The 13934-nt window shown below is 45.0% G+C and overlaps 1 protein-coding gene across 1 annotated transcript in view; it reads left to right on the top strand.

The window, feature by feature from the left end:
- Positions 1 to 13934, top strand: part of LOC142492441 (cytochrome P450 2K1-like) — a 60011-nt gene that overhangs the window by 22137 nt on the left and 23940 nt on the right. Inside the window, exons 6-7 of the mRNA XM_075595080.1 lie at positions 8687 to 8847; positions 10768 to 10941. Coding sequence (XP_075451195.1) covers positions 8687 to 8847; positions 10768 to 10941 — 335 coding nt within the window. The remainder of the gene's footprint in view (positions 1 to 8686; positions 8848 to 10767; positions 10942 to 13934) is intronic.

The following is a 13934-nucleotide window of genomic DNA, read 5'->3' as shown; positions in this document are numbered from 1 at the left end:
GTGCACAGCGCGACCAAGACCCTGACCTCTCTGCTCATCAGATGGTATACTTGTTAGTCCAGATCTATGGCAAAGATGAAGAGGAGAGTGAGCTGTGGTTCAAATATTACGGTCTCCGACAGAAGGAGAAGGAAGACCTGTCAGACTTCCTTCAATGAATCCAGCTGGTCCTGTGGAAATTGCGAACTTGCGGCCTCATCATAGCCTCAGAGATGGACGAATACCGGCGCAAGCAGTTCCTCCGAGGGGCCATTCCCACGCATCACATCGTGATCATGATCAGGTGCTCACTAATGGAGGGGCCTCCCCCTACCTTCATGGACATTTTGGGGATCGTCAAAGGGCATGAAGCCTATACCAAGCTGCATACAGGCACCAAGGTCAGAAATCCCCCGGCCAGTGACACCCCGGGAGCCTCCGCTCGCCGGATCAAGACACCTGTCAAAGAGGAAGAGGCGCCACCCAAGTCGCCCTCAACGAAAGGCCGGGCTTCGGGGAGATCTTCCCCCACTTACCCAAGACGACTGGATCTTGAAGATGTCGTCTGCTATGGCTGTGGACAGAAAGGCTATTTCTCTAGAGAGTGTCCTGATGGAGTCACCCAAGAAAAGAAAACGCCCAGTAAAGGAAGCTTGGCTAGGGCTATGATCTGTCGAATACAGACCCCAGAAGCCAAGACAACCGAGGTCACCCCCGCGCCTCCCGAAGCCCCTACTGACCTAAGCCCAGGTGAAGGAACTCCGGTCGGAGATGGTTACTGTCAGATAGGCCCCTCTGCCATCGTGTGTGTGGTAGTAGAAGGAGTCTATGCCGCTGCTTTACTGGACACCGGGTCCCAAGTGACCATAATATACCGGCAATTCTACGACCAACACCTTAAGCATTGTCCCCTGCGGTCGGCGGAATATATGAAGGTGAGGGGGTTGAGCAATGAAGATTACCCCATCGATGGGATTGTGAGCGTTCAACTGGAGATACTTCAATTGAATACCGGCAAGAAACATCCCATGCATGTGGAGGCAATGGTGTGCCCAAAGCCTCAAGGACAGTGTCAGTACCCGGTCATCTTGGGAACAAATACGGATATAGTACGAGTTGTAATCAGAGCCTTCTTGAAAGAGACCAATGAATTGCCAATGGCCAATCCACTCCTGGATCCTGTACTGAGAGAGGAGTGCAACAGAGTATATGTCTTAGAGCGTCACTGGGACCTCTACAATCGTCAGCGCGGACTGACGACCATTTCACCAGGGGGAGTGCAACGCCTTGCCATCTGGTGCTGTTATCCGGATCAAGATGAGACCGATCATCTGTTCTCTCTGGAGAGTGACCCTGAGGAAGAGATCCAGAGAGGGTATAGGCTAATACCTGAAGTGAGAGAGTGGACGACCCGAATTCCTCTCCGAACCTACGTGTATGTTCAAAATATCTCTCCATTTCCAATGGACATTGATGTAGGACAAAGTCTGGGCAGCATATATCCCGTCAGCCCGGTAGAAACAGTGCCCCAGGTGAACGCCGCTGCAGTGGGTGAGCAGTTAGTCGATCTGGACTTCAACTTCGGAGACTCGACGCTGCCAACTGAGTGGAAGGATCGACTGACGGTCAAGCTGAATAAAAGAAGGACGGTATTTTCCACCAGCGAGATGGATGTGGGCCGCAGTCGCAGCGCCCAACACACCATAAGGCTGAGTGCCGCCACTCCATTCCGTGAACGCTCTCGTCGTATCGCCCCCAGGGATGTGGAAGATGTAAGGAACATCCTGAAGGAAATGGAGACCGCTGGGATACTGACAGAGTCGCGGAGTGCTTATGCATCACTCATAGTGGTGGTAAGGAAGAAGAATGGATCTGTAAGATTGTGCGTCGATTATCGAACTCTGAATAATCGTACGGTACCCGATCAATACAACCTCCCTCGCATTGAAGAAATCCTGAATGCTCTAAACGGGAGCCAATGGTTTAGTGTGCTCGACTTGCGATCTGGGTACTACCAGGTACCTATGAGTGAAGAGGATCAGGAAAAGAAGGCCTTCGTCTGCCCTCTGGGCTTCTACCAATTTACGCGTATGCCCCAAGGTATATGTGGAGCTCCTGCTACCTTCCAGCGACTGATGGAGAAAACAATAGGGGACATGAACCCTCGGGAGTGTCTTGTCTACCTGGACGACATCATTGTCTTCGGGAAGACCCTGGAAGAGCACGAAGAGAGGCTGCTGAAGGTGATAGACCGTCTTGGAAAAGAAGGATTGAAGTTATCCCTCGACAAGTGTCGGTTTTGTCACACCTCGGTGACCTACATGGGACACATCGTGTCTGCTCAAGGGATTGCTACTGATCCAGCCAAAGTAGAAGCGGTAGTGAACTGGCCGCGTCCCGAGAATGTCACGGAACTGCGATCTTTCCTCGGTTTCTGTGGGTATTACCGTCACTTCGTGGAAGGGTACTCTAGTCGAGCTAAACCCCTGAACAATCTGCTGAAGATATACCCTGAAGATACCGGAAGGAAGGCCACTTCGGCCCGTCAACCGTTTGGCGATAAGTGGACGCCCGAATGTGAACGGGCCTTCCTGAACTTGAAGAAAAGCCTGACTGAAGCACCAGTATGCTGACCCAGAACAACCATATGTCCTGCATGTGGATGCCAGTCTCAATGGACTGGGCGCTGTCCTGCATCAGAAGCACCCTGAGGGTCTTCGGCCTGTAGCCTACATCAGCCGCAGTCTGACACCCAGTGAACAGAAATACCCGGTACACAAGCTAGAGTTCCTGGCTCTCAAATGGGCGATCACAGAGAAACTGCATGATTACCTCTATTTTGTTACGTTTGAGGTAAGGACAGATAACAATCCCCTCAAGTACACCAATACTTCCGCCAAGTTGGATGCAGCAGGGCATCGATGGCTGGCAGCCCTGTGTAACTACAGATTCTCTCTGAAGTACAAGCTGGGGCCTTTGAACATTGGAGCTGATACTCTATCACGACGACCAGGATTAAGTGCTACTCCCGATGATGATGAATGGGAAGAGATCCCTGGACCTGGGATGCGAGCAATGTGTAGCATAGCGGCCGTCATCAATGATCGGGTGGCCTTCTCTGAACTACGAGTTGCAGATTCGTTAGGGTGCCAGTCGCAGGCGATCCCCGCCACCTACTGCGATCCCGAGGGAATGAACATAACCCATGACAAAGTCATAAGATGGAAAGACTTAGTGGACTATCAAATAAGAGATCCAGTAATCAGCATCATTCGGCAAGCTGTTCAAAGAAAGAATTCCGCTCTATTGAAGAGTGCTCCCCGAGACCTCATCGCGTTACTAATGCGTGAGGTGGACAAATTCGAGAAAGACAATTGTTTGCTCTATAGGGTAGTCCAATATCATAACCACCCTGATAGGCGACACTGGTTCTACCCCAAAACTTGAGATATATGGTGTTGAAGTCTCTACATGATGAGCACGGGCACCTCGGTGTAGAGAAGACTTTTGGGCTAGTCCGAGACCGGTTCTTCTGGCCCAAGATGCGGGAAGCGGTGGAACAACACTGCCGTCGTTGTTCCCGGTGCGTTCAACGCAAGACTTTGCCTACCAGAGCAGCTCCCGTGGCCCATCTCAAGAGTTCTGGTCCAATGGACCTGGTGTGTATGGACTTTCTGTGTATTGAACCTGATAGCCGAGGAATCTGTAACGTGCTGGTCATCACGGACCATTACACTCGATATGCGCAGGCCTTCCCCACAAAAGACCAGAAGGCCATCACAGTCGCAAAAATTCTATGGGAGAAGTTCTTCGTTCATTAAGGTCTCCCAAACCGACTTCACTCCGACAAAGGCCGAGATTTTGAGAGTACTCTGATCCGAGAATTACTTAAAATGCTGAGCATCGCCAATTCCCGGACGACTCCGTACCACCCCGAAGGAGATGCTTTACCTGAACGATTCAACGGGACCCTGTTGGACATGCTTGGAACCCTGAAGGGTGCGCAGAAAACAGAATGGAGTCGTCATGTAGAAGCTTTAGTACACGCGTACAACTGTACTCGCCATGAGTCCACTGGATTCTCCCCATACACTGGCGACACACTTTATTCGAGCTCGGCTAGTCCCACGAATTCGGGTATACCCGGGTGTATTGAGGTTTGTGACTGTTTTCTGCCCGAGTGCATTGGGTTATTTTCCAGGCAGGGATTGAAGCATTTTATTCCCGCTGGCTGCAATACTGCACAGTATATATATATATACTGCATTACAATTCATGAATTTATGCCATCTGGTAGACACGCGAAGCATTGCAGCCTATTAAATCCTAATCATTATCATTTAACAGATCAGCCGCCCGTCAGCCAGGCATGAACCCAGGCTGGGAAGGCAAACGCAACGGGGCTTGTCAGAGGTGAGGAGCGGCACATTCCAGGTATCTGCCAGGTACATACTGGGTATTTGCTCGAATAAAGTGTGTCGGTGCAGTATTTCCTCATGTTTGGGCGGGAGGCAAAACTCCCAGTAGATGTGCGTCTTCGAGTATCAACGGATGGGATACCCAATGCTACCCATTTCAAGTATGTGCAAAGGCTAAAGGACAGTTTGCAGCAAGCTTACCAACAGGCTGAGAAGTCTACAGCTAAACTGAATGCTGGCAATAAGAGACGATATGACAATAAAGTCAAGTATCGAGAGTTACGTCCTGGGGACGCTGTGTTGCTTCGTAATTTGTGAGTCCCCGGAAAGCATAAACTGACGGACCGGTGGAGAGACGGCGTATATGAGGTAGAGTCACAGATGCCCGGCCTCCCGGTCTATCGCATCAAAGACACCGACGGCCGGGTAAAGGTTTGGTATCGTAATCACCTTCTCCCCATTCCCCAAGTGGGAGACAAAGAAGAAGAAATACAGGCCACGCCGCTCAACGGGGAGTCCGATCTATCAGAGGTGGGTCAAAAGACTGTAAATAACGAGACTCACTCTGAAACTCCTGAAGACCCTATGGAGGGACCCTCTCAAAGGGACTATTCCACAGAAGGGGCATCTCCCGGAGGAGCTACGGGTAAGGGGCCCCATAGGCCAATGCCTACTAAGGTGGCACCAACAGGCCAGCCTTTGGATCCACAGAGCCCGTGCTTTGTGCCTAACAGAGACTATTCAGAGACATTTCTCCCCTCAAGGGAAGAGGCTGAGCATCAGGACTGTACTTACTACTCCCCAGAAGGAGTCGCGGAAGAACAGCTCCGTAGGAGCCAAAGAGTCAGGTACCCTCCAAATCGGGTAACCTATGATCAAATTGGGGCACCCCATTATGAGGCTCAGCAGTGGTCTCGCAGCAGAATGCAGTCCGTCATTGTGATGTTCACTGAAATGTGCAATCTGATCTAGAAATGATAAGTTATATGATCTACTGCATTTTTATTATATAATTTCTGTACGGGTTGAGTTATGTATCCCAAGCGAGGACGTTGGGGTTTTTCACCAGGGGGAGGATGTAGCCATATCCCCCCTTGTTGTAGCTGACCCCCTCCTTCCTTAGTGCACAGCCGCCGCGTGCGAGGGAGTGAGGGGGGCAGGTGCGCGAGCAGCGCGTTACATGATAGTTGCGGCCGGTTGCCGGGGACGCGAGCGGGCCGGTTGCTAGGGACGCGAGCGGGCCGGTTGCCGGGGACGCGATCAGGCCGTTGCTAAGGCCGCGGTCGCGTCGCGAGGGTCCCGGCGGCTCGGGAAGCAGGGCGCCGCCATGTGTAGTGCTGTTGCGCATGCGCAGGAGCCAGCTAGTGCGGGAGGTCCCAAATAGGTCACGCATGCGCGAGACAGGACTGCCAGCCCCCAGGGTGCATAGGGGCAGAGCCACATGACTCCAGGGAGCCAATAGGGCTGAAGTATTGCCCTGCAGGCAAGAGGAGATACATTGTTGGGTTTGCAGCTACGCAGTTAGTCAGGACCAGGATACGCTAGGGGAAAGAGTTGAGTGCAGGGGTCAGTGATCCTCTGCATTAGGCCAGCAGCCCCCAAGGTCCCAGTTAGGTCCTGAGCCACTGTGTAGCTTGTGGAGCTATAGGGACAGGCCCTAGATAGGGACACTGCGCCCTAGATAGGGACACTGCTCCATTAACTAGTTGGATAGTCAGGGACACAGCGCTGAAGCCGTGCAGCCCTGCGAGGTGGGTTCTGGGCGCAGAACGCCACCAAAGACCCTGAGACTAAGGTGATATTATCCGCGCTGGAATTCACCCCACGCGGTGTGGAGGACGACGTCGGATCGGGCGGAATCCCTGTCGTATTCTGCGGAACCCGGGGTGGGAGCCCCGGGCAGGTATCAATTCTTCAAGTGCACCAACAATCCTACATTATACTCACCCGTACTAGTGGCTGCGCAGTCACACATACCATCTCACCTAAAGAGTGCGGGACATATTGTGTGGGGTTACTGGACACGGGGTGGGATCACCCGGTGTAGGTGGGAGCGTCCTGCGAGACGCAGTAGTCAGTGTCTCTCTAGAGAGGGACACCTGTTGATTTATAAATACGTACATGCTATGCAGTAAAGCCAGTTCTGTTTTACATCTGTTCGCTTAATGTGATTGTTTCCTGTGAGGGCCCCCTCCCACTCCGTTGGGATCCCTCCAGGTGGAGGCGTTGCACCACGAGATCGTATAATATGTATGTACCCCAGGCTCCCCTAGCAGAGGCTTAGGCTCCTGAGGGCCACACAGGTTGCACAGCAGGTAGTAGCGTCTGTATTCACAGGGTATACCCGTTACATTTGGAGGCTCTGCTGAGATAGTCCTGGGGTGCCCTACTCAGTAGTTAACGTTACCCTGTCAGTCAGCATGTCTGCGCTCACGCCCAAACAAGTGGCCGACTGGGCCGAAAAGCTAGGATTGCTCCTGCGACACGTAGTCGCCGTAGACAGGGTACCTGCCGATGTATCCATGTTTACTGTCTGCAGCGCAGTAAGGACATTACCTGGTCTGGCGGGCGCCAGCCTCATCAGCAAGCACTACAACATTGACCGGCAAGAGAACACCCTATTCACAGGGAATACCCGTTACATGTGTATATGTGTATATGTATGTGTCAAAAAGGAGAGCATGGCAAATGTATACAACAAGCGACAGAGAAGCCCAATGCTACATCCAACATGACAAAAATACACAGTAAAATACTTACATATTCTCTTGAAAAAAGATCATTTAGTTGAACCCTTTGGCCAAAAGCATTGTAAGCCTGCGAGCCACAACAAGGCAAACCCAGTTCTAACACTACCAGATAAAATACTAATATACCTCTATTAGAATTAAAATTCTCATTTACCTCTATTAGGAGGGAGAAAAACCCAACAGTGCTAGTGTACATAAGATCCTTTCAATACTAGATGCAATTTGTTGCTACTGTAGGATGCTTTGCAACATTAATTGGTAAAACTTGGGATTCTTTGGGCAGAAGGGGATATTTGAACAGTTTAAAGTATTTTTACATATGTACCACAAAGGCAGAAGGCTCCTTGTAATACTTGGTTCATAGCGTTCGCCTCATGTGTTTAAAATAAAATGCTAGAAAGGCCCCCCTATAATATACAGTACTGTGAAGATGTGTTCCCTGTGTTAGGGAAGAGTTCAGTTCCAACTATGGGTATAAAATCTTCTCAAGCGTAAAACAGCTTCACAGTTTGGGAAAGAACTCTTATCAGCAGAAAAGTCAGTAGCTGCTCAATGAAAATTTGTTATAAAATGTGTTCTTTCTAGAAATACTAACAGACATCAAGATCCCTGTAATCTTACAAAATTATTAAATAATTCACCAGTACACGTTTCAGGAATTGTATTCATATTCATCTTTTTAGTGCAAAAAAAAATGTTTAGAAATGAAATTGAGTGAATACTATCTTTAGGTTCCAGAGAAGCAAAACATTCACATAATACTGAAACCCATGAATACATTTCCAAAAATTACAAACATAGAAATCACCCCAATCTATAAGACACTAACCATAGATCTATTTGCGTTTTTTACATCTATCAGCATAAATGGGCAGGGGTACAGGTGCGCCGACAAGTATTATAAAACTTGCCTTAAACTTGCCTGGGAAATCTGGGGCTATCACATGCTGGGTACATGCTGGGTACATGCTGCAAACATTTCAATGACATTTCTGCAGAGACTAATGGCCCGTCGGATTAACACAGCAGGGGTCCCTGGCAGTCCCATTCAGTTTGAATAGGACTGCCAGGGACCTCCGCTGTTAATCCGATGGGCCATTAGTCTGTCTGCAGAAATGTCACTGAAATGTTGCAGCATGTATCCAGCATGTACCCAGCATGTTCCTGGGTCTTGTTGGTGATTGCCCCAGGTTTGTTTTAGAATACTCGTCGGCACTACAGTATTTGGCTAAACCCTCATTATTGTCTCTCTTTGCTACTTTACATTTTCATATGTGATGATGTGTGATATTATATGGTTGTAATTATATTGTAAAAATAGAATACAGATATGGTTATTATTATTAAATAACATACAGTGAGAGTAGTCTATTTGTTATCACTGGGCACTGGGGATCATTGTGCACATATGATAAGACTACTTTTCATATTATATTTATTATATTATATTTTTAATAATTTATATCCTATACTTTTTTCTTTATTTTATAAAACTATTAGTTGTTTTCTTTAATGCCTATCATCAATCTTAATTGATAGGAAAGCCGTTTGATAATACTACAATAATTAATGCAGCCGTTGCCAATATAATTGTGGCAATTTTATTTGGACATCGCATGGACTATGAAGATCCAACATTTCTGAGGCTCCTAAGTTTGGCAAATGAAAACTTTAGACTTCTGGGATCTCCCACGATTTCGGTAACATGACTTACAATTTTTCTGTCCAAACACTGTTTATTTTTCTAAAATCAAATTAAAAATCCAATTATCAAACCTAATTCTATCACTATCAATACAGAACCTGCCTCAAGGATTAATCATAAAGCAAGGTGTGGTCATTTCTCTGGTCATACTGAACAGCTGTGAATTTAATTAGAAAATAAGATATAGGAGGAAGGAAAAGTTTAGTCTCGCAGAATTTTCCTTGAGACAGCAGTGAAGCATCTTACACCATCAAATAATTTTTTACTGGTAAATTGTGACCCATGTCTATGGTCACTCCCGAATGCCTAGGTTTTTGTAAATAATATTACGTAATACCCTAAGATGTTGCATGATACTGTACTGCAACACCTCTTTGTTTACATTAACCTTTGATAGTTAAACAGGTGCGTATTATTATTAGCATTTGATAAGATGTTAAGGACTGTAAAGCCTGATGAGGTTTAAAAAAGGGTTATCGCAAAGCCCTTTAATAATTGTTTGCAGAATGTAATGATATTGGCTAGTATAAGTGACCAAAAGAAGCCACACACATGTTGTGCATTATTTAATCATCAGGACATAATTTTTTTAAGCATATAGGGTGTATTGGGGTCTTGCGTGGTTTTGTTGTTATATACTGTATATTGCCAGAAGATATCTGTATGTGCAATGCAACATTGGGGTATAAAAGAAATAGGGGATTATTCTGTAAGCTCCGTTAGCGCTGTACTGAGCAATCTGCCTGGAAAGCCCCATTGACTTGAATGGGACTTTCCGTGCAGAACGCACAGCAAAGAGCTAACGGATTTTACAGAATAAGCCCCATAGATTTGTCAGCAAACTGTGACAATGTTCCAGGGCGCTAACGAAAAAATCCAAATGGACAAAGCAGGGAGCCCAGGTGGTGAAAAAATCGTAGAGGCTTTATTTGCAACATTAACAAGTGGTAATCAGAACAGAATATGTCCTCCCACGTGTTTCACGCAAGTGTTACGCTTTCTCATGGAGTAATTACTCCTCTTCGATTTTTTCACTACCTGTACCTGTAATTTCAATACTATAAGTTTTGCAGATATGTTTTAGTAAGGCAAATGTTGTAGAAAGTATTTAAATAAGAATTAGTAGAATGATGTACAGTAAGCACCTTCCGCTTTTTGAAAGTATACAATAGTGTCAGTTAGTCCTTTTAAATGTACACAGAAAATATAAAATAATTTTGAACCTTGTGGCCACAAAAATAATTAAGTATTTGAGTCCCAAGGTAATTTAATATGATAAACTCTTTTAGACCTTAACTTATTTATGCACAGTGATTAAAGTCTCCCTGAGCCTCTAGAGGCTGTAGTTGCACAGTCAAGAGGGCAATAAGGGATTCCTCTTGTGCATGGGGTCCCAAGCATTGTTAGGCACCTTCATAGATTTACCCACTGAATTCCCTAACTAACTAAATATAAGGTGCAGGAATCCTTCCTGTAACTCACATGAATATCCATGTTTCCTGGAAGCAATCCTGGCTTGTCCATGAAGTTGTAGATCTGGTATCTCTAGGTCTCAGTCCTCCTTTCTTTGATGCAGTACATCTTCTGGCTCTAACGAGCTTATTTTAATATTGAGGAAGAAGAGGTTAGCCTTAACCCTCTCTAACTATAGAATAATCCTAGCTTTAAACTTGTTCCTAATCTAAACACAGTCGTATAACTGTGTAATAGCAGTAACTCCCCTACTGGATAAGGCCAGGGCCTAACAAGGCCAAGTAACCACAGAGTTCATTCTGAGCTCCTCCTCCTCGATTCTTCTTCATGTCACACCCAGACCTTCTAGTGCTTGAGGCAGAGACAAATAAAATATTTGCAACGTAAAATGTTACACTACTCTTTATTGTTTTTACTGCTTTATTTTATTTTATTTTTCTAGCTGTATAATATCTTCCCAGTTCTTGGATTTCTTCCTGGTAATCACAGAACTATTCTAAAGAATGTGAAAGAACTAAATGTGTTCCTTAAAAATAAATTTGTCGGATATCTAAAGGATTTAGATGTAAATGATCAGAGGAGCTTCATTGATGCATTCCTTGTGCGGCAAAAGGAGGTAAGTGTCTTATATACAGTACTTTCATACAGTACAAATCACCGCAACTTGAAATTATCTATCTTCTAAGTAAATGTAGTTTTACTTATAAATGTTTTCATCGTAAACTTGGCATTTAATTTGACACATGTAGCCGTATGGGAATGTGTGGCTCATCATGTTAAGCATTTATAATGTTTTTATGTGCATTTTAATTTCCTATACCAGGGATTTCCAATAGGGGATTGGGAACTTCTAGGGTTTACGAGGGGTCTTTTAAAAAAAAAAATGGAATGGTGGTTCCCAGGCAGTATAGTGGGTTCCTGAGCCTGTCACTACTTGGCACTTAGTAGGGTCCAAAACTGTGCAACTGTGTGGATGGTATAGCTGTCAACTCCAACAGGAGGTTGTAATGTCACTCCCCACAATGCTTTGCATTTACAGTGGTAAGGCAGTGTGTGGCAGGACTTTGCAATCTAATGCAGTAAATGATACAGTAGCTATGCCACCCATGCTGTCTGCACAGACTGATATGCAGTTTGTGACCTTATTAGGCATGTGTTTCCTCCTCAAGCTCAGCACACTATACAGTGGCGGCCGCCTTTATCCTAATGCGACCGGATCCGCGGCGCTCTGATAATCGCGGGCAGATGCGTTTTTTTTTTTGGTCCGGAGTGAATTGCGTTATTTTAGCTCTCGCGATATTAGCATTTTATTATCGCTGTCTGAAATACTGCAATACTGTCTAAAAACTCAGGGGGGCTTTCGCGAGCTGTTGTCTTGGAAGTCTAATACATTAGCAGTTCAACCTACGTCAGTACACAGTATGCGTGTGCGCGCGCAGTAATTGTAAATTTGCATATTTATAAATGCATTTGCAGTGCTGTACAGTATGTCTCATTTGAAAATTGTTGAAATGCATAGGCGTGTACAGTACTGTAACAGTACCACATTTCGGCATATACAGCGCTCTCCCCTCGCTCGTCCTCGCACACACACAGGATAATTTACTGCACTGCAGGATATTTCAACTTCTTATCTTCTCTACAGTGCAGTACACCTCTCCCACACCATTCCTTTGAATGTGTGTCTTTCTGGTTTCAATCACATGCCTGCTTGACAGCTGATGATTACTGCTGCGCATGCGCCTGTAAATTCACCACTGCTTGCTTGAGTGAGTGACCAAAAAAAAAAAATTCTCCTCATTTTTTTTTTTTTCTCCACAAGCCAGCAAAAACCATCTTGATATTACGATATTCAATCTGTGCTGTAGGTTTTGACTGCGACCCTGTGCGTTTGACTGCACATGGTTGATTTGTGTGCTTTTTATGTACTGTATTTGGGGGTGTATGGATCAAATTATTATGATGACCTGCCTTTTGAAATAATGTAATTTCTTTTAACTGCTGCCCAGCTACTGCAATACTGCATGCAGCTGTACCCCCCTCCCCCACGCACACACACAAGGCTCACTCAAGGATTAGAAACTCTTATCGACAGACACCTCTACAGAGTCATTCATTTTCTGAAGCTTGTCATTGTGTTTTTAATCCGTCCCTAGCCGAACGTCACCTCACAGCGCCTGCGTGTAATCTTCTTTGAGATGGGAGCTAGCTGATTACTGCGCATGACTCACCCAACCCCCCCCCCCCCCAACCCTTTGAGGCTTTGCTTACGGTAATGCTTTGGAAAATCCCTTCTCGAATTTGATATGTAAATCTGATTTGCACAGCACTGTGAGAATTGAGAGTTAAAAAAAAACATTAACATGTTGTTTTGTCATTCTTTTTTTTTCTTTGGTGTACTGTAGGTGTGGGGGGGGGGGTTGTCAATGATTATGATTATCATGACTGTAAATAAATATTTATTTTATTTTATCAGGAACAAAAAAAAATATATAAAAATAATCATGAATAATACATAATGCAGTCTTTATTAATTTCTTCTGTCAGATGGAAATTGAGGGCCGGTAGATAATCATGAATAATGCACATTGATAATAATATAAATTATTAATATATAATATATAATTATATATATAATTATATATATATATATATATATATATATATATATATATATATATATAGTAATATACTTTTTTCCATCTTTATCTTCTTCCTCATTCTGGGTACAATACATTAGTTCATTGAGAGTGGAGAGGTTTTGTGTACAGTACATCATGACTGCAGTTTAGATAATGTACACTTAACTGTACAAACAGTTTAAAGACTGTACACGATACCTCCCCTCTCCCCCAGTCCATCCTTTTTTTCTGAAAAGACAAGAAAACAAAAAATTAGTGCAGTTATGTGCACACTGTATTATGGCATTGTGTGCTGTGTAGTACTGTCAAACTAGTCTATACTGGAACTACTGTATACTCTGACTACTGTTAAATACTTTGTAACCAGATGGCTGGTGCTGCTCTCTCTGGAAAGAAATAATTTGAGCAGTTAGGTGCATACTGTATTATGGCATTGTGTACTGTATAGTCAAATTAGTCTATACTGGAACTACTGTATACTCTGACTACTAGGAAAGAAAAAATCTGTGCCATACTTACCTGTATCATACTGTACTTACAATACTACAGTACAGTACTTCAGTATACCATACTACCTTCCTGATGCTTGCCCATTACGCGCGATCACAATGGGCAACACAGTCGCAATATGGTCAATATATTTATTTATATAAATATTTATTGCAGCGTTCCACGGTGAGTACATCGTTCCAAAAACTCAGTATGCCTTTCGCCAACTCATCCTTTTTGGAGAGTTTCACGACTTTTCGGATATGGTCCTTCGGCTGATGCCAGACCATTTCGATAGGATTGAAGTTTGGCGATCTGTCATTGGAGGGGGGAAAAAAGGACAATTAGTTTAAGAGATACAGTACACAGTAAAAACAGTGGGAAAAAATGAGACACGGTTACCGCACTTACTCCGCTGGTATCTTCACCCAGTTGATACCACGCTCAAGGATACAGTATGCGCTGTTGACGCGGTGTG

This window comes from Ascaphus truei, chromosome 4, assembly GCF_040206685.1.
Source record: "Ascaphus truei isolate aAscTru1 chromosome 4, aAscTru1.hap1, whole genome shotgun sequence".
NCBI lineage: Eukaryota > Metazoa > Chordata > Amphibia > Anura > Ascaphidae > Ascaphus > Ascaphus truei.
Note: the sequence above shows the minus strand (reverse complement) of the source record. Positions and strands in the feature narration are given on the sequence as shown.